The sequence below is a fragment of the Typopeltis vanoorti genome, chromosome 13 (genome assembly GCF_054136105.1).
Source record: "Typopeltis vanoorti isolate ZY-2024b chromosome 13, IOZ_Tvanoo_1.0, whole genome shotgun sequence".
NCBI lineage: Eukaryota > Metazoa > Arthropoda > Arachnida > Uropygi > Thelyphonidae > Typopeltis > Typopeltis vanoorti.
Window position 1 is genome coordinate 77,722,703 of NC_143561.1, and position 25,465 is coordinate 77,748,167.

Here is a 25,465-nt window from a genome sequence, read left to right on the forward strand (position 1 = left end):
TGACTGCCATTCAAGAAGATTAGCCTCGTATTTTGTGTTGAATACTATGGCTACTCCTTCTTTTCTTTGATTGTCATTGCCTGAATATTACATTTTGTATTTATTGCTCAGAAAGATCTATTATGTCGATCTGGTACTTATCTAATTCCTCAGCTAGATCCATTTCTTTGCCATTCAGGCTTCTTACGTTGATAGTACCGATCTTTAACTCTGGTGATGTTGAGTTGGGGTTTATTTTCAGATTTGTTCCAGTAGCTGACTTTTCGCTGTTCGCCCTGGTTCCCTGGCGAAAACAACGGGGGCCTTGTCTAACCGGGCGACGCCCCAGCCAGCATGAAGTTTTGTCATGTTGTACCATCATTTTTTATTTTGGTTTAACCAATAAGAATACAATTTGGTCGGCTAAATCCCAAATTGCCAGCCCATCCTCGTTCGTTCAGTATCCAAGTAGATACCCAACAGGGTGCACCACGAGAAGGTGAGGATTGGACATTAGGTCAGAAGCCCTGGTCGGTTCTCTGCATTCCTTTAAAGGCTATGTGGAGGTCTCCTCTCAATTATACAGCTTTGACCCTTAAGCACCTCGGATTATTTTCTTCCTTTCATTAATATTTTTATATACATATATGTATATTTTTTATTTTCACATAGTTCAGAAACACTGATCATATTATCAGAGAATGCAACTGTGAATGGAGAGGCTAATCTTCCTCCAGTGGAAAGAGTGACCATGAGATGATCACCTGGGTTGTGGCCAGTAACATGAAAACTTCTGTGAGGAAAGGATATATTTAAAACAGCAATGGTGTCCAAAACCTAAGGACGAAAAATATTTCTGAAGATTACAACTGCAAATTCGATGAATCAGCTTGTGGAAATTTGTATAACTAATGATTTTGAGTAGAAAGTGGGCACATGTTCAAATTATCAAATCGCACGCAAAGGGGTGACGTGGTAGCACTCAACAGGATAAAAGGCTTTGCTAAGCAAATTGTGTTTGAAGGAAGCTCTTTTCATAAAGGAATAAAGCTGCAAACTTGGATGTCTTATAATGTATCAAAGAAATCATATATAAGATTTCATGTGGGAAAGAATTACTGGAAAGGCAGAAGAAGACTGCAGAATTACTAATATTGCCAGAGAGATTGTAATCTCTTACAGCATTTTATCCAGGCTCTTGCAGCATTTCAAAGGAATGGAATGTATTTCAGACATTTGCTAAGTGGTTGCTCTTGCTCTACCACAGAGCATGAAAACAGATTTTTGGTTATAACAGCAAAACATAATCGATGCACCACAGTAGGTCAGCTTGCAAGTCAGTTCGACTGAAGCGCAGGTATGCAGATATCTCAAACAACTGTTGCAAGACATCTGTGACAAGTAGGCCTATACACCCGAAGGCCTGTATGTCTTATTTCTCAGAGACATTATCTAGATATCTAGGTGATTTCGTGCAGGAAGGTATTGAGAAGAGAAAAGAAAGGCCAGTAGTCTGTGTCCCTTTATCCACAGCTCATTGTAGAGCACATTTTCAGTGATGCTGTATCCATAAAAATTGGACAAGACACCAGTGGGCTAATATACTCATGTTGGAGGTTTAATGGAATATTATCAGCACTGAGAAAGGATTAAAACTAATTTTAATATTTCGTCTCCATCACAGAGACATCTTCAGGGATTACTAAAAACTTTTTGTAACAACACACAAATATAATACAACAGTGAGTGAAACTAAAGTCCTATCAAGGTGGTGCGCAGGTGGCCTAGGATGTAAAGGGGATCTCTGATAATTAATGTTTCCCAAATTTTGGGAAGTTTAATGCAACCGTATTTGTTTAAATTTGGTTGATTCCTGAGTGCAGATGCAGATTCAAAGAATAGTCTTTCTTTTTTGAATTTACTATGATGGAGCATGGTAGTTTTTTCCCAGGAGATTCTGTGGGTTCTATCCAAAACATGGTCTGCAAAGCCAGATTGACCATAATCGTGATTACAGATGTATGACTTGTGTTCTTCTAACCAGATGGTTGCTGATCTGCTTGTCTGTCCAAAGTAAGCCAGTTTACAGGCACAAGGTACTCTATATACTCCAGGCACTGAGAGAGGAGGGAGCTGGTCTTTGGTGGAACGGATAGGGATAGCAAGTTTATGATGGGGCTTAAAAGCTGTATGGAGGTTGTATATTTTTAATAATCTGGCTATTTTTTCTGATGTGCCACAGATGTAAGGTATGGTGATGGCATTTCTGAAGTCCTTCTGAAGAGATGGTCGGATAATGGGGAACGACTTGTTTATTTTTTTAATATTAGCCATTGGAAAGGAAGGGCAGTTTCACTGGAACAAAGACTGGGGCTGTATTGGTAAGAGTTTTAATAATGCCATATTGCTGAGAGGGGTGGTGGTGGTGAGAGAGTGTGTGAATGTATCTGCCTATATGAGTAGGTTTTCTATATACAGAGAAAGAAAGGTTACCATTAGGAAGGTGTATTACTGAGGTGTCTAGGAAGGGTAAACTATTGTTATTTTCCTTTTCCATTGTAAAATGGATTCTTGGATGTAGACTATTGAGGTGACTGAGGAAGGAATCTAATGTGTCTGGGCCATAGAGCCAAATAGAGAGCAAATCTACATATCTTAGCCAGATAGAAGGTTTTAGAGGGGAAAGTCTATGGCTCGTTTTTCAAAATTTTCCATGTAAAAATTGGCAAGAGGGGGTGAGATGGGGGAACCCATGGCAGTTCCCTCTATCTATTTGTAGATTTTGTTCTTCCAAGAAAAATAACCAGAGTTGATGGCAAAGGAAAAGAGCTCTAAGATATAAGGAAAAACGTTTTTTAAGAGTGTTAAGGTGTCAATTAGGGGAATATTGGTAAACAATGAAATGATGTCAAAGCTAACCAATATGTCTGTATTATTTCAAGTAGGATTTTCAATTAAGTTTTTAAAGAGGGTAGAGTTTTTTTACATGAGATGTGGTAAGACCAGTGAGTGTGGATCAAAGAGTTAGCTAGCTGCTTTGACAATTTGTAGCAAGGTGAATTGGTGGCATCTACTATAGGTCTTAGGGGAGAATTAGGTTTGTGGATTTTATGTAAACCGTATATACGGGAGGGGATGAGAACTGGATGGTTTGAGTTTTTTTGTAATGTCAGGAAGCCAGGAGGACACTTTTTTAAGATAGTTTTTTAATTTTTTAACTCGAGTTTTTGTGGGATCATGTTCAAGTGGTATGTAGGTAGCGCAATCATGGAGAATAATATCCATTTTCCGATTATATTCTGAGGTGTTAAGAACGACTGTAGCATTACCCTTATCACCTCTGGTGATGACAATACTTTTTTCTATCCATAATTTTCTGAGGGCAGAGAGTTGTCTGGAAGATAAATTAATTTTTGGAGGTGAGACTGGGAGAGGATGTTAGCTACATCAAGTCTGATGTTATTGGCTGTTTCTGGAGCTAAGTGACAGATTTCGCATTCGATGTTGTACATAATATCCAATACCAGAACGTCTTTAGGTGCGATGGCAAAATTGCGTCCAAGGCTTAGGGCACTAACGGCATCTTTGCTGAGTCTTTTAGACGATAGTTGACTACTGTATGGAACAGCTGAACTTGAGGTAGCGGTTGAAATTTACAAAGGTTATTAAAATTTCTGACGTGCTTATTTTTTTATTTTTTGGAATTCTTTCTGAGATGCCAAAGAGAATGGACCAAAGTCTGCCATGGATTCCCCCACCCTCACCAATTTTTACATGGAAAATTTTGAAAAACGAGCCATACTCTTCCCCTCTTCTAAAACCTTCTATCTGGCTAAGATATGTAGATGATGTGTTCTCTATTTGTCCTCATGGCCCAGACACATTAGATTCCTTCCTCAGTCACCTCAATAGTCTACATCAAAGAATCCAGTTTAAGATGGAAAAGGAAAATAGTTTACTCTTCCTAGACACCTCAGTAACACGCCTTCCTAATGGTAACCGTTCTTTCTCTGTATATAGAAAACCTACTCATACAGGCAGATACATTCACAAACTCTCCCACCACCCCTATCAGCAATATGGCATTATTAAAACTCTTACCATTAGAGCCCGCAATCTTTGTTCCAGTGAAACTGTCCTTTCAACCGAACTCAAACACATACACAACACCTTCCTTTCCAATGGCTACAGTGACTACAGAATTAAAAAAATAATCAAGTCCCTCCCCACTCCCCGACCATCTCTTCAGAAATGCCATCACCATACCTTACATCCGTGGTACATCAGAAAAAATAGCCAGAAGTATTAAAATTAGTTTTAATCCTTTCTCAGTGCTGATAATATTCCATTAAACCTCCAACATGAGTATATTAGTCCATTGGTGTCTTGTCCAATTTTTATGGATGCAACATCACTGAAAATGTGCTCTACAATGAGCTGTGGATAAAGGGACACAGACTACAGGCCTTTCTTTTCTCTTCTCAATTCTTTCCTGCACGAAATCATCTAGATCAGTGCTTCCCAAACTTCTGGATGTCAGGGCCCCCGTTGCAAAAATTAAAATATTTCACGGCCCCCCTCGAAAAAAAATCGTAACAGAGAGATATATTATTATAATATTTATTGTATTTATATTCAATACAAAACATACACAGCGAATATTGCAAAAATCAAATGCATATATTACATTTTTTGCCTCTTATCGTTTGGTTCTGAAGACGATGTGGGCTGTTCTGATAAAATATGAAATACTGTCCTTTTTTTTTTTTTTGAGTCTGTTTCTGCTTCTGATTGTTCGCAGGATTTTTTTTATTTTTTTATCAGCCACTTCTCCATCTCAGAGTTAAATTTTTTAACATAGAATAGATCAAATAATATCACCACTTACCGATACTGGCACACCACAGACTGATAACATGAAATTAGTGAATATTATGAATAAGGGAATCCCCGGACCAGAAACAATTTTCTCTTTTGCGACTTTTCTCCCTTTAAGGAATTAATCCTAACGCAAAACAGACAGCAAAGGCAGGTTATTAAAACGTGCATATGATTGGTGCGGTATTAACAAAAGATCGTGCAACCGAAAGATAAAAGCATAGCTGACAACTGATTGAAATGCTAACTCTCTTCAACCGAATTCCATATGTGAAACTACCATAACATTCATTATATATATTACTTAGTTTTAATACTTTCACGAATTTTAACACGTTTGGTTGAATTTTATTGCTGCCTTGGAAAATCGAACTCACACACATCTAATTAATAACAACAGTTTTTAGTCAGATACTGTGTTTACCCGTGCAACATATTATTACTATTATTATTATTACTATTATTACGGGCAACTCCAGGGAGTCATTAGACTCATCGAGGGAGGCCCCAAATCATATTCATCACAACTATCTGACATTCATACAGTATCTATCATACCTCGCCTTAAACTCATTCACTGTCACAGCATCCACTACAGACTCAGGGAGCGCATTCCACTCATTCACTACTCTAAAAGTAAAGAACCCAGCTCTAACACCTTTACTAACCACACTTTTGCCCAGTTTCCATGGATGTCCCCTAGTCCTCCCACAACCAGCCCTGTTCTCAAAAATATCTTCTGAATTAATTTTATAGAAACCCTTCAGTAATTTGAATGTCTCAATCATATCTCCCCTCCTCCGCCTATCAACCAATTTTTGCAACCCACAAATCCTCAACCTGTTCTCATACGGTTCATTCCACAGACCTGCTATCATCTTGGTCACTCGCCTCTGGATCCTCTCCACCTCCTCCCCATCAAGAAGAAACCTAGGTGACCAAATCTGAGCACAGTAGTCTAGATGGGGTCTTATCAAGGCTCAATAGAGAGGAACAATAACCTGCTTGTCTCTGCTTGTCAACGTATTCTTCAGCAACCAAGTGATTTGATGAGCTGTTTTGGTCACTTTTGCAATGTGTCCCCTAAATTTCAATTCCTTATCCACCAACACTCCTAAATCTCGTGCCTCATCAATTTCCTGGAGCAGGGTTCCACCAATGCAGTAAACTGCTGCCAATCTTTTCACCCCAAAATGCATAACCTTAAATTTTGCAACATTAAACTGACATCCATTCTCCTTAGCCTAGACCTCCAATCTATCCAAATCATCCTGCAAAATTTTGACATCATCTGCATTCACTATTGCCCTACCCAACTTCGCATCATCCGCAAACAAATGAACTGTTCCTCTCAGATCATTTCCTATATCATTTATGAACAAATTAAACAGCAGTGGTCCAAGAACAGATCCTTGTGGCACACCACTAGTCACAGGCCGTCTTGTGGACTCTACTCCCGAGTAAACCACTCTCTGATATCTCTCCGTCAACCACCCTCCTATCCATCTCACCAACCCTATGTCCATTCCCATATGCTGCAATTTACTGATTAGAATTCCATGTGGAATCCTGTCAAAGGCCATGGCAAGGTCCAGTAGAATCACCGTAAACCCATTACCCTTATCCAGTTCAGCCGTCACTGTGTTATAATACGTGAGCAAGTTACTGAGGCATGACCTACCCTTCACAAAACCACGCTGTCCCCGATACAGTATCCCATTTTCTTCTATCCAATCTTGTATTTTCCTCTTGACTATTTTCTCTAAGACCTTGACAATGATTCCTGATATGCTAATTGGTCGGTAATTTACAACAGCAGTCTTGGAACCACCTTTATGCAGTGGAACTATTTTCCCCTCTTTCCACCCGCTCGGGACTAACCCAGACCCGAGACTCAAATTAAACAAAATGGTCAAGGGTACTGACAATTCTTTAGCTGCTTCTCGTACAACACGAGCTGGTATACCATCCAATCCCACAGATGTATTGACATTGAGGTTATGCAATAGACTACTCACCTCCACTTCATTAACCACAATTCCCGTATAATCTACTGGTTTATTCGTTTCTGCAATGTCACCACCTGGATGATATACTTTTGCAAAGTGCTCACTCAGTAACTCAACTATCTCAACTGATTCAGTTACCTCCCTACCATCGGCATTCTTTAAAATCAATCTGCCATGTACATTTTTCCTTTTACTTGCTACATATCTAAAAAACTGTTTAGGATTCTCTTTAGCCTGCTTGGCCAATGTTCTTTCGTAATCCTTTTTTGCTTTTCTTACCACACTCGTCACCCTTCTGGCCTGGCCTTTATACCGTTCATGGGCCTGCCGGTCACCCTTCTCCTTAAATTCCCTCCATAGTTGTTTCTTTTTTTGCAACTCAAGCTTAATGGTGTTATTCATCCATTTAACCCCTACTTGATTTATTATTCGGACTCTAGGTATACAGTCAGCCATTGCTTCATGCAAGCACTTCTTAACTACCTCCCATGCACTATCAACTTCTAGTCCTTGCAGTTGTACATGCCATGGCACTGAACCAATCAAACTCCTAAGCTTGTCATACTTTCCAGCCCGATAATTCCACATGTACCCTGTCTTAATTGAAAATTCTACACCTTTAGCCACCTCCCAAGTTAAGACCCTATGATCACTCTCACCGATTGGTGGCAATGTGGTCATATTTGTTACAGCCAAATCCTCAGATGTAATTACTAGGTCAAGCACTCTCTGACCCCTAGTATTTTCCATTACATGCTGTCGCAGATAGTTATCCCTTAATAACCGCATAAAATCCAGTTCCTTCCTCCCGTGTGTCCTCTCCTCACTCCAATCAATGCGACCATAGTTGAAATCTCCCATAATAATCACCCTCCTTCCACCCATTTCTTCTATTTGCTTGTGCATACTATCACCACCATCTTTTCCATCACCTGGTCTATAGCAGCACCCAATTGTATATTTAGTTCTGCTAGACACAATCTCACACCAAATGGCCTCAAATGTGCTCTTTTCTCTATCCTGCAATTCAACTTCTATTCTCCTTGGCTGTAGCTCATCAGCTATCATCAACAATACTCCTCCCCCCATTTTATTCTCTCTGTCATTCCTGAACACACTATACCCATCACATTCAATCCCACTAGTTATATCATCTACAGTCAGCCATGTTTCACTAATACCTATAACCTGTGGTCTGGAAGTGCCAACCATGGCCAAAAACTCTTCCTTCTTGTTCCTAATACTCCTAGTATTAGTGTACATGAATTTAAGACCCCCATTAGCCCCAACCCTACCTTGATGCCTTATATTAACTCTCCCTCTCTGATTTGTTGTCCTTATTTGCTCTGGCATATTATATTCATTCTTACATTCAACTGCCTCCATAAGGACTGTATCTCTACCCCCCCCCTAACAAATCTAGTTTCCCTGAATTTGCACATCCACTACATTCAGCAACACTTTCTCAAGTCTTCTTACACCGTAACCATTCAAATGCAAGCCATCCATCTTATATAGATCCTTTCGCCCATCAAACTCACTCCACACATCCACAAATTCCACATCACTCGTCATACATAACCCACGCATAAAGTCATTTGCAATTATAGCCCTCCTTTTAGACATTTCACTGTCATACATATATGGTTTTGTTTCAGTCTATACAGCATAGTTTCTGTATGAGGAGACACGTGATTCATTAATTAGTGTGTTTTTATCCCAGTTGTCTCTAATTGCACTATTTGTTGAGAATATATTACACAGACTCCTCATACCTTATTCACTGGCATAATAAAAGTACTTGTTTTTATTGCCTCTGCAGTATAGTGGTTGTTAGGGAGGGGTGTTGTTTACCACTGCAAGAGAGTTACTATCTCCCTACATGAACTTGTTTAAGCTTTTTTTTTTCATGTATGAAGTATATGCGAAACTTTTATTGGTAACAGAAAACTAACTCGGATGACAGTGATAATATAAAACGAGTTTTGATATGTATATAAAGTCAATATCAACAGTCCCTGATTACAAACGTGTGATGAAAGGGACAGGAAGATTTGGAGCTTCCCTGGAGAGCATTCGAAGTAAATACAATTAACCACTGCTTTGAAATTAAACATATGAATAAACAATATTTACTAATATTCATTAAGCGCCGAAATACACAGGAAGCAAAGTTTGTGAACCAACACCAATGTGTGAATTTTTGCATTAAAATATAAAAAATAACAAAAAAAGAAATAATAAACAATAAAAGTTAAATACGTTTCTTTTAAAATAAAAAAAAATCTACTTAGTCTTAAAACATTTTAAAATTGTTTTCATTATTTCACGTCCCCCCCCCTCAACAAACCTATGGCCCCCAAGGGGGCTGCGGCCCACAGTTTGGGAAGCGCTGATCTAGATGATGTCTCTGAGAAATAAGACATACAGGCCTTTGGGTGTATAGGCCTACTTGTCGCAGATGTCTTGCCACAATTGTTTGAGATATCTGCATACCTGTACTTCAGTGGAGCTAACCTACTGTGGTGCATCGATTATGTTTTAAGCTCTGTGGTAGAGCAAGAGCAACCTCTTAGCAAATGTCTGAAACACATTCCATTCCTTTGAAATGCTGCCCAGAGCCTGGATAAAATGCTATATGAGATTCCAAACTCTCTGGCAATATCAGTAATTCTGTAGTCTTCTTCCACCTTTCCAATAATTCTTTCCCACATGAAATCTTATAGATGATATCTTTCATATCTATACAGTACCACAGGGAATACCATTGCTTTCACGATTCTGATTTTTGTTGTGAAGCTAATATATCTTTAAAAATATTGCTTAAATTTGTCATTGCTTTCCTTCTGAGTAATAATCTTCTTCTAACTTCTTCAGTACAATACCCATTTTTATCAATTCGGGATCCTAGGAGCACAAAATTGTTAACTACTTCCCATTTTCCATTTTCTCCCCATCTACTTCAAAATCATTAAGTTCACATGTTGCCATAACTTTTGTCTTTTTGAGGTTAAGTTTAAGGCCATATTTAGCACTTTCTTCTTTAACTTTCATAACAAGTTCCTCCAAATCTTCTTTACATTCTGCTAGCAAGGTGGTATCATCTGCATACCTCAAATTATTAATATTTCTTCCACCAATTTTAATTCCACTGAAGACTCTTCCAGCCCTGCCATTCCTAAAATGTATTCGCTGTACAAGTTAAACAGGTATGGAGATAAAATACATCCTTGTTGCACCCTTTTACCTATTTTGAAATATTCAGTTTCTCCAAGATCTGTTCAGAGAGTAGCTTCTTGTTCATAATAAAGATTCCTCAGAAGGATAATGAAATGCTCTGGTACTCCATTGCTCTTAACACATTCCACAGTTTCACATGATCTACAGAGTCAAAAGCCTTACTATAGTCAAGGAAACAAAGGTAGACATTCTTTTGATATTCCTGTGCTCTTTCTATTATCCATCTCACATTGGCGATCTAATCTCTTGTTCCTCTGCCTTTTCGAAATCCTGCCTGTTCACCTGGCATTTCTCTCTTCATGAATGGTTCCAGTCTTTTCTGAATGATCTTAAGTAAGACTTTACTTGCATGAGAAATCAGTGCTATAGTTCTGTAATTTTCGCACTCTCTTGCATCACCTTTCTTCAATAAAGATATATAAACTGATTTTTTCCATTCCCTAGGCCATGTAGTTGTGATCCAAATTTGCTGACACAGAGCTGTTGAAATTTTAACTGCTTCTTCTCCCAGGGCTTTGAGCAGCTCAATAGGTATTCCATCCTCTCCTGGTGCTTTCTTACTGGATAGCTGCTGCAGTACCCACCTCAACCTCACTCACCAGTGGTACTGGCTCCTGTGTATAATCCTGCTCTTCAAAGTTCTCAGTAATTTTGGAGACATTTCTGTAAAGGGTTTTTGTATACTCTTTCCATCTTTCTTTGGTGTCTGAAGCTTCTATAAGATATCCTTTGTGATTACTTTTCAATATTGTCACCTTGATGCAGAACTTCCCTGTCAGTTCCCTCATCTTTCTGAAAAGATCTCTTGTTTTGGTCTTCATTTGTTGGCATTATTCCTGGTTCAAGTATTTTCCTTGTCTCTTCTGGTTTGTCATTGAAACTCTGCATTCAAATGCCGCACTCCCTGCAAATTTCCTGTGGCCTTCATTTTCCTCCTTTCTTGAGCAGTTTTGATGGCATCTTCTGGCAGCCATTTAAACTTCATTTTACAAACTGTTGGAATATTCTTCTTTGCTTCTGTTTTAATTATATCTTTAATCTCTTTTTATAGTTCATCTGGTTCTCTTTCACACAAATTGAGTGTGTTGAATCTGTTCTGTATACTAATATTGTATCTGGTATGTTTCCAAGATCAGATCTGATTGACATTTGTGATGTTTTCAGTTTTCGTAATTTCACACTTATCTTAGCCACTAATAATTCATTGTCTGTTCCACAGTCTGCACCTGGAAAAGACTTGAGAGACTGAATTGCATTCTCCATAGTCTTTGTCCAAGTATTTGATTTCTGTATTGTCCATCAGGTGATGTCCATCTGTACAATCTCCGTTTATGCTGTTTAAAGCAGGTGTCAGCAACAAACAAAGAATTTTCTGCACAAAACTCAACTAGTCTCTTCCCTGCAGTGTTACGAATACCTAAACCAAAACGACCTGTTATTGCTTGTTCCTCGGTTTCTCACACATTTGCATTCCAATCTCCGATAAGTAGCCATAAATCTCGCTTTGGTGTTGCATCTATCATTTCTTGTAACTTGCCATAAAATTCTTCTATGTCTTCTTTTGGTGCCTCTATAGTGGGTGCATAAACCTGAATGATGATCATATTCATTGGATATTTCTCTCAGAGTCCACTGACTCTGAGAGAAATGATTCTGTCACTCACTGGATTATAACCTAATACATACCTAGCCATCTTTTTCCTGAATAAGAAGATACTCCATTTTTATGATTTGTCTCATGTCCTGAGTAACACACCATATAGTCCTCTGACTATAAATGGTTCATTCCTGTCCATCTAAGCTCATTTATTCCCCAATATCCCATAATTTGCATTATGAGATAGTAAGGCAACTGACGAGAAGTTATACCACCTTTGCCACGAGTTGCCCAACTCCTGAAAATACTTCAGGTGCAAACTTTGTTTGCTTACACTTGGATAAAGGATTAAACCAAATATATAACTGGCAGCATAGCCAAGTGAAAAAACTTCCATCAAATTATTAACATCTGACCTCCATGGAGTCACTCATTGTGGGAGGTACATGCTACTCAGACAAAGCTCATCCAACTGTGCCTTAAACTGATTCAATGTGTCTACACTCAACAACACACTTAGGCAATGCATTCTTCAACGCCACTCTCCATGTAAAGAACCTGCTCCTCACTCTGCTCGCACCTCCTTATACAGTGTCCAGGGATGGCCTCTTGTTCTACTCCCCCTCTCTCATTCTATGAAAAATCTCTTCCATGTTGACCTAATAACCCCTGATTATTATTATCTGAGACCTCCAGAGAGTCAAGGACTCATCAAGAGAGACTATAAATCACCCAAACCAGCTATCATACCTTCCCTTAAATTCATTCACACTAGATGCACCTCACTACTCCTAAAGACAAACTATTTTACTCACTCAATGCTCTGTGAGAGAAAAACTTAGCTTTTACCCTTTTATTGACTGCAAACAAACTTCCATGAATGCCCCCATATTCCCTCCCCACCATCCACATAACAAAAAATTTCAGCAGATGATATTCTATAACACCCATTCAAAAGTTTATAGACATTTAATCATATCATCCCTCTTTCTCCTATTAAGTAGAGTCTGTAATCCACATACTTGCAATCTGTCCTCATAATCTAAAACCCATAATCTGGACACAATTGTAACTCTTCTTTGCACCCTTTCCAGAGTTTATCTCCTTGGAACCCAGGAAAACAAATCTGCACACAATAATCCAAGTACGGTCTTATCAAAGCCTTATAAAAAGGCAAAATAACTTCCTTATCCTTCCATGTCAAGGTTTGCTTCAACATTGCAATTATCCTTTGAACGACAATGACCCATGGATTGAACCCTGAACCTTAAATCTGGCAGATTCACACCCACTGTATACCTTTTGATATCTGTCTGTCTATCAACCATTCATTGATCCAAGTCAAGAGTTTATAATCCAATCCCATATTCTCCAGTTTATGCAACAGATTTTCATGTTTTATCTTATCAAATGCCTTAGAAAAATCCATCATTATCATATTGTATCAATTTCTTTTATCCATCTTGGCAGTAAAATTGTTATAAAATATAAGCAAATGGCTAAAACACAACCTTCCTTTAGTAAACTCATGCTGTTCCTTGCAGCATGAGTTTAGATAGCTTATTTGTCCACCCATTTCGGTATGTGAGTTCTTAACAACTTCTCTATAATTTTCACTACCACAAAAGACAAAAAAAAAACACATTTATAATTTCAAAATTATTTTTTTATTTTTCAACATAATCTCCCTTAAGACTAATACATTTATTCCAGCGATGCTCCAGCACCATTAACCCATCCCTATCGTCATGGTTCTCAGTAAGATTTACAAAATACACCTCTACAGCTGGAATCACTTCTTGATTCGAAGAAAAAGGCTGACCAATGAGAAAGAGTTTTAGTTTTGGGAAGAGATAGAAGTCAGAGGGAGCCAAATCTGGGGAATAGGATGGACGTTCCAACAATTCATAGTGCAGATCCCTTAATTTTCCCATTGCCAAAACACCTTTGTGGGCAGGTACGTTGTCCTGATGAAAGATGATTTTTTTCCTTCTGCAAACCAGGTCTTTTCTCATGAATTTTTTCATCTAGCCTGGTTAAAAGATTGGAATAATATTCCCCAGTTATTGTTTTACCCTTTTCAAGATAATAAGCAAAATGCCTTTAGCATCCCAAAACATCGATGCCATAACCTTTCCTGCTGATGGAACCAACTTTGTCTTCTTTTGCACTGAACAACCGGCTTCTGCCCATCATTTTGACTGCTGTTTGGATTCTGGTGTGTGTGTGTGTGTGTGTGTAATGGTGAATCCAAGTCTCATCCATAGTAATAAATCGATGCACAAAATCAGTTAAATTCTTGTTAAAACGCTCCAAGCATCATTCAGAGATTTTCATGAGAATGCGTTTTTGATCTGCTGTGAGCAAGTGCAGCACCCATCTTATGCAAAGCTTTTTCATTTGCAATTCTTCATGCAAAATATATCCTACACATTATTTTGAAATGCCCATAGTCTCAGAAATTTCACAAACTTTGACTTGCCGGTCATCCAATAACATATCGAGCACTTGATCAATGATTTCTAGAGTTACACTTTTTGGACGTCCTTCACGTGGATCATCTTCAATTCTGGTACGGCCACGTTTAAACTCTGCAGCTCATTTCTTAATTGTTGAAAATGAAGGAGAACAGCGTCCATAAACTTTTATGAACTTCAAATGAATTTCTTTTGGTGTTAAACCTTCTTTTTCAAAGAATTTTATAACCGCATGTTACTCAATTTTATCAATTTCAAGGGATACAGACAACATTTTTGCTTCAGACAGCTATATAAAACAAACTACTTGATAGAATGACTTGCAATTTCACATGGATGCTTATGACAGATGCACCAACTTAGAAAAAAAAATATTGTCGATAGTGTTGCCATCTATGGTTGAGGCTGAGAACTTTTAAGACCACCCTCAGAAGTTTATGGGATTTATAATTACATCTCATGCAGGTTCGAATATTTTGGGATAGTGCATTGACAGAATTAGTCCAATGTGTTGTTCACAAACCATTTAATTTAGTCAAAAGGAAATACTCACAGAATGAGTCACATATGTATACAATATCATTACAATTCTCTCAATTCTTTCTAATCTAACCTTAGTTGTAAGCTAATTCACAAGTCTAGCGTAACATTAAACTGACAATATAAAGGTATACCTTGTTTAAGCCTAATTTAACATTAATATACATTATATCATAAACACTTGACATATATTCTTCATCAGTATTATAACTACTTACAATTCTTCTTCAACATAGTCTTTCAGATTGACCTTTTGTTCACACATAAGTCTTCTTCTTGTCTTTTTTTCCCCATTTGCTGGCTCATTCCTGATTTTCCTGCTAAATTTCTTCCTTGTCCAAGTTATCTATTATTCCTTGCTGTATAAGACCCTTAACTTGGTGGCGATATACAGCTCTTTCCTTTCGAGATGATTGACACAATACTTCTCACATGGAGAGAGACCCAGGTAGAAAACTCGGAACCCACGACAGCGAACTTAGCGTGATTGCGGACCCAGGTAAGAGAAAATTTGAGAACCCTAAGACAAACTTCCTTCTTTTTCAATTTCCAACAACAACAACCTCACATGATGGAGGACCCTGTTAAGAGAAGGTACCCTTTTCCGATACCTTGTTGTATGGCTTTTCCAGGTATACAGAACCAATGCACTGATCCTTGTCATACTTCCATAATTTTTCAACTATTTGTCACAACGCTATTTGGCCTGAATCCAACTTATTCTTCTCCCAGCCTCTCATCAAGTATGCTTCTATAAACCTTATCTGAAAAAATAAGTAGAGAAATTCCTCTGTAATTCTCACATTCAACATTATTTCCTTTCTTATAGATGAGAGCTATGAGAGTGCTACGCCAATCATCTGGAATTTGACTTTCTGACCAGGACCTTTGAGTTATTTATGCAGTGGCCAGTGCAAAACTTTTATATGCCCATATTTGAGCATTTCTGGTCATATATCCACTCTAGATGCCTTTCCACATTTCAAGGTTTGGTTCTTGTTTACAAACGGTTTCATTCTTTCTTCAGTAATATTTGTATAGCTGAGTCCATTGTTGACATTTTACAGGTGAACTGTGTGGAGGACCCTGACATGCAGAAATAAAGAGGTTATGATGCCAATGTATAAAGCCTTGATCAAAACTCATAAGGATTATTGCGCATAAATTTGGTCACCGGTGTTGAGGCTATGTTAGAAAGGGTCCAGAGAAGATTCATAAAGGTCATCTTTGCAATGTGGAGTAAGAGCACAGATCGAGAAAACGTAAATCGCAAAAGCCTCGTGAATAGGAGGAGGGGAAGATATGATTGAACTAGTCAAGGGTATAGCTAAGTCTATAGTTGACCACCTGTAAGATGTTAACAATGTGGAAGACCCTGACATGCAGAAATAAAGAGGTTATGATGCCACTATATAAAGCCTTGATCAGAACTCATAAGGATTATTGTGCACAAATTTGGTGATTGAGTTTTCATGGTGTTGAGGATATGTTAGAAAGGGTCCAGAGAAGATTCGTAAAGGTGGTCGGTGGCCTTTACAATGCAAAGTATGAGCACAGATCGAGAGAAGGTAAATCGCAAAGTCTCGTGAATAGGCAGGGGGGGATATGATTGAGACATATAAGTTAGTCAGGGGTTGTTATCAGGTTGATATGAAAGAGATTTTTCTTTACAAGCAAGTTCTTTACAAGGAGAGTGATTGCCGAGTGGAACACAATGCCTGAGTACGTTGTGAATATGGACACACTGAATCAGTTTATCCATTTCTCCATTTTGAAGTTTGTCCACATAACTCTACTTGAGACTACCTTCCAATCAAGAAGTTTATTTTATGTTTGATGTTAAATACTATTACTGCTCCTTCCTTAATCATTCCTGAATATAACATCCTATATGTATCATTTAGTAAGATCCCACCTGTTTTTGTCTTCTTTGTTTCAGTGATGCCAATTATGTTCATGTGGTACTTTTCTAGTTCTTCTACAAGCTCGATTTCCTTTCCATTAATACTTCTTATATTGATGGTTGATCTTCAGATCTTCTGACAGCGAGTTTGTTCTTCTTTTTCTACATGTGGAGCTTGAATCTTAAATCTACCAGCCTCCAAACAATTTTACTCACCCAAGGTAGCATTCTACTTTATATAAATATTGTTATAGGCAATGCTTTAAAAAACTAAATGTTATGACTGATGACAAAACAAAGTACTACATTCTTTAATTCTCACTATACATTACACATAATTATACAAAAATATGCTTTCCTTTAATGTGGGTTTAAAATGCACACCACAACACAACTTGTCACAATTCAGTTTGGATCTTTCATTTATTGCTTATAATAAAGGGTGAATTTATATAAATTATCCATAAATAATAATTTAATAGGAATGACAAATAATAAAACCATGAAAAGAAGAAAGTAGGTAGCACACGCTGTAGAGCCAGAGTTGCTTTTTACAACACGCTCAGTCACACAACCCAGTCTTTGACTTGTTTTTGCAAGATAATTATATTTTTTAAGTAACAGTATTAAAAAGCATTTGTTATGTAATATTTTGCAAGCATTTAATTACACTAAGCTAATTTGTGATGTGAGCAATGAAAATAAACTTAGGACAAAACTATATTACAATTGCATACCTACTTAAAGGGTAAACGTGTTGGAAGAATAAGTTTTATAGATGTACTCAGTTTTTTTTTTTTTTGGAAGGGGGGGGGAGCCATGTTGCACCAGCACCTTTATTAACAGTGACACCATAACACATGGATGCAGTATAACTGTATTCAACTTTTCCAGCTAGCACAGAATTATTAATGGCACTTATTGTGCTCCAAAAAAAAAAAAAAAGTACTGGATGTACTTTATTTAATTAGATTGTGTCAATTGTAATTTTTTCTTTATAATTACCAGTTGATTTTGTTAATTATAGTGTAAGTAAACTACACTTTGTTTTTTTTAAAAAAAATGGACTGTCTATTACATATACATACTATATATGTGTAAGGTTAATACTGAACTTATAAATGAATCATTGATTTGATTAAAAATGTATTTATTGAAAATAACTAATCTAATTTAAATGCATATTCATGGAATGAAAAACTTGTTTTTTCACGCACTTCAAGTGAGAGACATATAATGTTTTCAAGTAAAATGTAATAACCATAACACATAATGGTGACTCATTTTTCATGACTGAAATGAAAACAGGAATATACTATGAGAAAAATGAGGGGATTTCTGGAACTCAATAATGGATATTTACGGAGTCTTTCATATTGAAAGAACAGCATTTAAAAGTTATCGATTATATTATTACAATGACAACAGAACAATAGCTGGAGGAAGAAGATACGGCAGGTTGAGTTTTTAATGGCTGTTTGTTTCTTTAAATGGAATAAAAGAAAGTGAAGATGATTGGTTTAAGTTATGACTTTTAGAGAAAACCAACAACTAAAATTGCAAGTGTTTTTTGTGATTCTTTAAAAGGTAATGGTGCAGTGTTCAAATAAAGGATTTTAGAACCAGAAGTTTTATTTCCGACTCTCTAGAAATAAAACTTTATTGATGAATTTGTTGGCAGCCACCCATGATCAAATAATCTAACAGTAAATGAGATGTTAAAAAAAAAAAATAAAAATAAAAAGTGATGCAAATTATGTGCTACAAAAAATAATATATTTTAAATGCATTTAGAACAAAGCTGAAAAAATTAATTTGCCACTTCTTTTTGATCACTCACCTATGGCAAGTGGATTTCTGAAAACCTGATTACAGGATACTGAAAATGCACTGTATATTTTTCTATATACAAATGTCAGGAGTAGGAATACAAGAAAGGAGTTTCTGGCATTGATTAACTCAAGTCTGTCTGTCTGAAGATTATTGGTATCAGCAAAACTTGGTTCACAGAGGAGGATGTCCCAACATCCTCCTCTGTGAAAGTAAACAGTGTGATAGATTGTTACTTATGGTGAGCGATGAGTAGTGCTCTCAACGATAGAGAATCAAGAGAGAAATGGTAATGGTCTCAAGTTTTACTACTTCGAGGGGGGGGGGTTAAATTCACATGTATAGCTGACACTGAATAACAAAGCAATTAATAACAATAAAATATTGTTGAATTATTCAGCGCATAACTGCATGCTGCTTGTATCTGAATTTATTAGTCTCTCATACTTCCCAAAGTATCTATTATGATATAGTCTTCTTCTATTAACAGCTATGAAAGAAAATCAACACTAGCCTCTTTTAATCTAATTAGTGATATAAAACAATTTCACGAACAATGTGATGAAATAACCTTTTGCCCTAGATATAATATAATATGCCCTAGAATAACCCCAGATGAAATAGCCTTTTGTAAGAGAATTAGATGATTCTCTTTTCAGTGAACTGCACTTGAAAATAAGCACCAAATTCTTATGATTTACAAAGCATATCAATAATTTTAATTTCGAATGCATCCCTCACAGAATATACCAATAATATTAAAATACTACTCACCAGATTTATCCAACATCTGAAAAAGAACACTCTGCCAAGCTGCATTCTGGTTTTGTAATTGTTGTTTTAAAGTATTTACTTGATGCTTCAGTTCTTCAACAGCTACTATTGCATCACTAAGTTCGTCATTATTTACAGACTCCTCTAACGAGATTGTTAATTCTTCCTGATTATTACGTGTTTTGTAGAACTGTACACTGCTTTCTGAATTCTCTTTCAGAATAGAATTTTGTGTAGTTAATTTATTTCCAAAATCTTGAAGTTCTTCCATTTCTTGTTTCATCTGAATCAACAACTTTTGTGAAACTTCTTCCCAGCTTTCGGCACCTTGTTTGGAAGCACTACTATCACTATGGAATAATGTTCCAGATCCTCTTGTTCTTAGGGAGGAAGATGCATTGGAAAATTGTCTATGATTATAACCAGTTACAGGATCCGACCAAAGATACAAATTACATTTCTGAAGGGATTGAGAAAGTTTTGTATGAAGAGCAGCATTTTCTTCAGCCATTGCTAAACTATGCAATTTCAATTTTTCATTTTCTTGAATAAAGGAATATAATTTTTCTTCAATTTCTGCCTTCATTTCAGAAATAAGTTTGATTCGCTCATCTTTTTCTTGACTCTCTTTTTGATACTTCAATTTTTCCTTTTCTAATTTTAAACTTTCTTCTTTCCATTTCAAAACTTCAGCTGACAGAAGTATTTTACATTGGTTGAGAAAAGTTATCTGATTTTCATAGAACCGAGGCCCTTTACAATCACCTGGACAAGAGTAACATTTTACATCTTTAATGTTTTTATCAGACATTTTACTACCACTCCTATATTGTATATCACTTAAAAGATATTCCATTCTTAAGCTGTACTTCATCCATGGTTACATGGCTAAAAGAGAGAGAGAAAAAAAAAATTTCAATTAAAAAATTTATTTATTTTTTTAAACCTTACTGATAACTACTGATTTAATAACATATTTAACATTTAATTTTATTAAATATGTATCTAGTTAGTAATAATTATTGTTTTCATAGTGAAATTATTAGAAAGGTTGCAGCAATTACAATAAGATCATAAAGGTGCATAATGTAGCAGATATGAGTAGAAAAACAAATTCAACCTATGTTGTGACCGCATCCTCTGAGTGCGCTCAAAAGTGGCTGGAGTTATTTACAGTAGAGGATAACAGCCTCCAAAATTCTGACAGTTTCTTAGAGCCAAATTTATTTAAATTAGGAGTGTCCTATTGAACATGTGATGATTCTTAGAACAAGCTTTTACTTTGAAGTCTTACTTATGTTTCTGCATCTTAGTGGATTACTGATGTTTAGCACAGAATCTGCTGGTTTGCTTTTCCCATACTGATTCATAAATATGTAGTTTATTGTGCGCTGTAGATCAGCACACAATAAGTTTATGTTGCAGTGGTCTCTACTTCTCATAATGGTAGATTTTTCATTTTCAAGAGAGCAGTAAAGGAGGCTAGTTTGAATAATGGTTTATAGATAGTTTGTCAGTATTTTCTTTTGTTTATTCTTTCAAAACTCTTTACAATTAACCCTAGAATAAAATTTTGAGCAGAAACTGAAATATTGCTTTCATTATCATCATTTCTAGAGAGTCAGGTGGTCCCAGATGGCTCTCTTTCTTACACTTTCTACTGTAAACCCACTGATATATTTAACACATACCTAAAAATTAATTCACATCATCATTCTTTACAAAAACAGGGCATAATATAAACATTTAACAACTAAAACCATTTGTCCAAATGACATTCTAAAATCAATTAGGAATTATAATACTTTCTCTAGTAATGGATACAATCCTACAGAAATGAAAAACTAACTATCCTCCTCTGCGCTAATGGTATCAAAGGTTGGTCGATTGGTAGAGCCTTTGCTACTAATGGCTCGCAAAAAGTTAAGCAAGTTTGAGTGCGGTTAGTAATTGGAAGGGTTCCAATCGTTCGATGATGTTGCCACACTCTCCCTCGATGAGTCTTTGGACTTTCTGGAGGTGTCACATAATAATAATAAATAACAGATCACTCAATAACAGTAGCAGTCTCTCTAGAACTTCTGAAAAATCCTTGACAAATATCAAGCACATACCATAATTAAGTTATCTTTCCTTATCCACTCTTTAAATAATGAAATCTGTCCCATTATCAGTATGAGTTCTTCCTATGGAACAGCCACAATCAACATCAACTTGCCTATTACGAGCAATCTGAAGGGTGCAGAGCTAAAAGAGAGGAAATGTCAAAATTACATATCAATGAATCAATACAGAAAAATCAAATTAACTGACCAAGTGTTTAGCACTTCATGCAATAAAATGCAGAAACACTATCTTAAAAAGATGGTCCAAAAATTCTAGAAATCAACACATGCTCAACAGGATACTGTGCTACAATAAAGAGCCAAGAGGCTATTTTTCCGGCGGCGTAAATTAAGTTAAGGGAATAATAAATCCCTCATTATTTTAAAGCCGATTTTCTGGCTTTAAAATAATGAGGGATTTATTATCCCCTTAACTTAAGGATACTGTGCTCTTAATTTAAATAAATGCCAGATGTGAGAAACTGACAAAAGTTGACTTATTATTAAAAAACACTCTTGACTACACTCTCATCACAGGGAGTAAATAAGAATTAGGACATTAAAGACACTCGGGAGATATTTTGTGCTCTATGAGAACATCTTGTGTGCTCAAGCAAAATACTGATAATAAATTATTTGCATCTTTTACCTGTTTTTTTGAGATAACCCATTAAACTTTAAAAACAGGGCTGCTGTTAGGATACATGCCACCCCTAAACAAGCACCATTTTGCTGCTCATAAATTCAATAAAATATGTAAAATTAAAACATAAAAGTGCTGGTTTTTTGCTGGTGAATAGATGAACTATGTTAGCTGTATAAAGTTATGCGTTTTAGTGAAATATTTTTGTTGAGGAGTATTTCTTTTAAAATTATGATGTTTAGGTTGAGCACATTGCATAAAGGTTTGTGTAAATTGTCTATTAGTTTTTAGTGAGTATACTTTATGAAACTAGTGGTAGAGAATGTGTGAGCAACTAAGCCTAATTTGAGTAGAAGCTTATTATAGTACTTTGTTGTATGCAGCTGCTTAAGGATTTCAGTCGCTAGTACTATGCTGCTCAATTTAGTTAAGGAATCCTAATATGAGGGGAGGGTTAGTGAGGGCCAACCACCCCTCCTGTAAAAACCTTATTGGATACGAAACAAGCACCACAGAAGCCTCGGAATTCAGACGCCTTTGCGACAATGATTATTAATCGTTTTAGGACCTGGAATATATGAAGTTTGGTAAAAGAAGGAGCTCTATTTAATAAAGAAGGAGCTCTATTTAATGTGACGAATGTCTTATGACAGTATAAAATAGGACTGTGTGCTCTGCAAGAGGTGCAATGGCTGGGACATAGCTCGACCCGCAATCAGGGGTACATGCTATACTATACTGGTGACGACAGAGAACGAAAAGTACTCAGAACTGCGTTTTTAGTTAGTGATAAATTTTTGTGTAATATTTTAGATTTTAAACCTGTGAACAATCGGCTGTGTACTATTAGAGTTAAGGGACGTTTTCAAAATGTGCCTATTGTGAACCGTTATGCGCCTACTGAAGAGAGCTCGGAAGAAGCTAAAGATTGTTTCTACGAAGTGCTTGAGCATACTTGTGCTAATCTACCATCCTATGACGTCAAGCTAGTAGTGGGAGATTTCAACACGAAGCTGGGAAGAGAGAGAGAGTGCATGTGTGTAGGCTCTCACTACCCCTTTCGTGGGTAGAGCCTACATGAGGAGTGCAACGATGATGGGATATGACTTGCGAGTTTTGCCACCGCTACGGGATGCTTTGTAAAGAGCACTATGTTTGCGCATAAAGACGTCCACAAGCAGACCTGGAGATCGCCGAACAGTAGAACAGCTAACCAAATAGACCATATACTAGTGTATCGATGTCACTACAGCTCCATCTCAGATGTGAAACGTTTCAGAGGAGCAGATGGAGATAGCGACCACTATCTAGTAGCCTACGATTTCAAGCATAGAATTGCGGTTCAGAAGCCTGCATGTCCTACCATATGATCGGCATGGGACCTGGATAAGTTGAAAACTGCGGAAGGCAAGCAGGCTTTCCAGTTAGAGTTGCAGAATTGATTTGGGGCGTTACGGGAGGAAGAGGATGATCCGAATGGGATGTGGGACACCATCAAAAATATGGTCATTAGCTGCCTTGAGAACTGTGGGAAAGAGAAAGAGGAGAAGAAAAGCATGGTTTATTAGAGAGTCTGAAGAAGCTGTAGCGAAACGAAGGGAAGCACTATTGAACTACCTAGTGGATAGCAGGAAGAAAGCTGCATATGAGAGGGTGAGAAGAGTGGTGACTACATATCTACCCAGGGAAAAGCGGAAGTATCTTAATGAGAAAGTGGCTAGTATAGAGAGAAATAGGGTGATGAATAATGGATGGGAGATGTACCGGACGATCAAAGCCATGTGAGGTGCCCAGACACAAGTGGCAACCATAAGAGATGACAGTGGAAATCTATTAACAAACTCAAAAGATGTTCTCGCTTGGTGGCGTAGATATTTCGCGAACTTGCTGAAACATCAATATCGAAGGATTATACTCCTCATCAAACTGCTGAACCATTTATTGAAGAGCCAACATTTAGTGAGATTACTTGTGCTATCAACTGGTGTGGCAAACCCGAGGTACCTGATGCTGGACCATGCCTTACTTCATGTAATACACATCTGTTATATTATCTGTAGACTGGTCCCTCCTCTTCCTCCCTTGATTCTTTCTTTCTTCTCTTCTTGCTCCTTCCCCCTAATGCTATTAGAGTATTCGAGGGGAATCTTTCCTATTTTTCTATGCCATTTCGCCTTGTGCTAACAGGACATTATCAAACACTGTAACATGATCAGGCCATCAAAAAATGTTCACACCACATCGTCCGTCACGTGGGTTACCAAGGGACGCGTTCGGGTTTTAGGCAGAGGGATCCGTTCGAAAAATATGTTACAGTCTCCCTCAGACACCACTCCTCAGCGCTCTGCTAGAGGAAACTTCATCAATGGGCCCCCTACCCGTTTGGGGAGGTGTTTAGGGGCAGCGCAAAGAAATGGTTCTGCAAAAGGACGGAAATGGCAACAACAACGGCACCAGACTATGGCTTTAGGCAATTGGAACATCTTCTCTCTGACAGGGAAGGAGTTGGAACTGGTTGAGGAAGCCAAGCGCTACCGGCTAGACTTAGTCGGGCTTTCTTCAACCAAGAGGAGAGGCTCTGGAACTGTCGACCTAGATAAGGGGTGGAAGCTCTACTACTCTGATGTGAGCTCGACAATGTCTGCTCAGGCGGGTGTGGGGATACTCACAAGCCCCAAGCTGTCAGACTCTGTTGCTGAGTGGATCCCATTGGGGGAGGGGGGGGGATGTGTGTTAAGGCTTCAGATGAAAAACCATGATTTGGCTGTGGTGCAAGCCTATGCACCTAATCTGGAGTCAGAATACTCTGCCTTCCTAGAGGAAGTGGATGCTGCTTTTGACAGGGTGGCAGACATGGAATCAGTCCTGCTAATGGGTGACTTCAATGCACATGTTGGAACAGATGACCAGACATGGAGGGGTGTGGTTGGGAGGAACTGTGCCCCTGACCTTCACGCGAATGGGTTGAAATTATTGGACTTCTGCTGTACTAACAGCTTGTCCATAATGAATACCTTCTTCCAGCACCAAGAACTCCAAAAGTATACCTGGTACAGGGATACACTACAACAAAGGATCTCTGATTGGCTTTTTTATAGTCTCAGAAGACCTATTTTCCCTCAGTGTTGGACGTTCGTGTAAGAAGAGGGGCAGAACTGTCAACTCACCACCACCTTGTTGCGTGCACTCTACGGCTTCAGAAACCAGATGCTACCATCAATGCTGGTAGGCCTAAGCAGCTATACTACGTGAAATGGGAGACATTGGAAAATGAGGCTGTGAGGAAGAATTTTGCAGATGACATTTCCTCCAGGTTCAAAGAGATTCCCAAGCATACTGCAGATGTTGAGGAGGAATGGAAGCTATTCAGAACAGCTGTCACTGCCTCTGCACTCTCATGGTGTGGCAGAAAGCGGCTCGGCGTGGCAACAGGCAGTGAGAAAAGGACACCTTGGTGGAACCAAGAAGTCCGAAAAACTGTCTGGGCAAA

The 25,465-nt window shown here is 37.6% G+C and overlaps 1 protein-coding gene across 3 annotated transcripts in view; it reads right to left on the bottom strand.

Moving 5' to 3' along the window:
* LOC150100301 (uncharacterized) overlaps positions 1-25,465 on the bottom strand; it is a 91,498-nt gene that overhangs the window by 34,762 nt on the left and 31,271 nt on the right. For 2 of the 3 annotated variants that reach the window (XM_090402692.1, XM_090402689.1), the window contains one exon: positions 19,228-20,115. In XM_090402692.1, coding sequence (XP_090258818.1) covers positions 19,228-20,101 — 874 coding nt within the window. In that variant the 5' untranslated portion in view covers positions 20,102-20,115. Of the gene's footprint in view, positions 1-19,227; positions 20,116-21,341; positions 21,475-25,465 lie in introns of all 3 variants that reach the window. The other variant, XM_090402691.1, reaches the window with a different exon arrangement.